Below are 1555 nucleotides of genomic sequence, written 5' to 3'. Positions count from 1 at the left end.
AAAGTGAACTTGCAGCAAGCACTAAAAGGCGAACTTAACACCCATTCTAACATTTGCATTAAGATACATTATAGCTTACAAATATAAACATCATCTGATAGATTCTCGCTCATGTTCAACCATCGCATACAGTTCTGATCTGATTCATCTGATTCAGCAAAGAAGCTCAGGTCCCTGATGGGCATCCGTAATTATTGTTGTTATGAAGTCTAGTCTCGCAAACGATCTGTTTTCCGGTTTTAAGTCATAGCCTATAAACTTCTGAGGGGCGTTTCTTATTTTGGAAGAAGGGAAGGTTTACATAATGACCCTTCAGAGCTTCCGAACCTCCGAGATGTTTTGAAGGCGGCATAATGTCTGAGAGAAGGATAATGATGTGGCCTGCTGGCCCTGCCCACACAGCAGTAGATAAGGAGCATAAACAGAATACATTGGACCTCCTCAGACCGCCGTCCACGTTACACTCTCAGCTGACACCACACTGACACCCCACTACCTGAGGAGCATATCAACAGAACCCTCAGAACCTCAGTCTGCGTCTGGGGGGAGAGCCATGAAGCGCAGAGCCCTGATTGGTCTGTTCGGACACGAGAACCCGGCCATGGAGCTGGAGCTGACCAATGAGGTCAGACACCAGGTGGGATTGATCTGTCTGTCTGTATGTCTGTTTGTCTGTCTGCCTGTGTCTGTCTGACTGCCTGTCTGCCTGTCATTCTGCCTGTGCCTGTGTCTGCCTGACTGCCTGACTGCCTGTCTGTCTGTGAAGTGGCAAACCTTTTGCTCACCCTTCTTGTTCCATCTTGAGGGTAGGCGCACAGATTGTCCGACACATATTTCCTTGAAAGAAGGACAGAGAATGTTTAATTTGATGTACGCTTATTCATTAAACAATAATCCGGTTGACTTTCCAGGAAAATAAAACAAACAAACTTTAAGCGATGTCGCTATTCAATGCGACGAATCATGTAAATAATGTGGATAATGAGGATAATGAGGATAATAATGTTGTCAAGAAATTGTTTGCTCTCTTGCCTTCCAACCTGAACAACAGCCTTTATATGGCTCCAACGGTCTGTCTTTCTGCCTGCCTGTCTGTCTGCCAGTCTGTTTGTCTGCCTGACTGTCTGTCTGTCTGCCTGTGTCTGTCTGTCTGTCTGTCTGTCTGTCTGTCTGTCTGTCTGTCTGTCTGTCTGTCTGCCTGCCTGTCTGGCTGTCATTCTTCAATATCTAATTGATTAACGAGCGTCTTGTCCCCCAGTCAGAGTGGCCTGGTGGGGGGGGGTCCCCAGGGCCCCAGTGCCCTGGTGGTTCCAGGGGGTCCGGGCCGGACACAGCAGCCAGCCAGTGGGCCAGTTACAACTGTAGCCGCCGGCCACAGACAGCCAATCAGAGGACTGCAAAACAAAGCACAGGTACACACATAGATACAGATCTAATGTTATACATAGTGTCCAGGTGGGTCCAGGGGGGCCAGGGGGGTCCAGGTGAGTCCAAGTGGGTCCAGGTGGGTCCAGGTGAGTCCAGGTGGGTCCAGGTGAGTCCAGGTGGGTCCAGG

At 49.2% G+C, this 1555-nt stretch overlaps 1 protein-coding gene across 2 annotated transcripts in view; it reads left to right on the top strand.

Annotated features, from left to right (window-relative positions):
- The first annotated feature begins 420 nt into the window (after positions 1-420).
- The window catches only part of LOC115559662 (transient receptor potential cation channel subfamily A member 1), a 9262-nt gene continuing 8127 nt past the window's right edge, over positions 421-1555 (top strand). For both annotated transcript variants that reach the window (XM_030378684.1, XM_030378683.1), the window contains exons 1-2: positions 421-637; positions 1259-1412. In XM_030378684.1, the coding sequence (XP_030234544.1) occupies positions 554-637; positions 1259-1412 (238 nt within the window). In that variant the 5' untranslated portion in view covers positions 421-553. The remainder of the gene's footprint in view (positions 638-1258; positions 1413-1555) is intronic.

This window comes from Gadus morhua, chromosome 15, assembly GCF_902167405.1.
Source record: "Gadus morhua chromosome 15, gadMor3.0, whole genome shotgun sequence".
NCBI classification, from domain to species: Eukaryota; Metazoa; Chordata; class Actinopteri; order Gadiformes; family Gadidae; genus Gadus; species Gadus morhua.
This window is presented reverse-complemented; position numbering and strand designations above follow the sequence as displayed.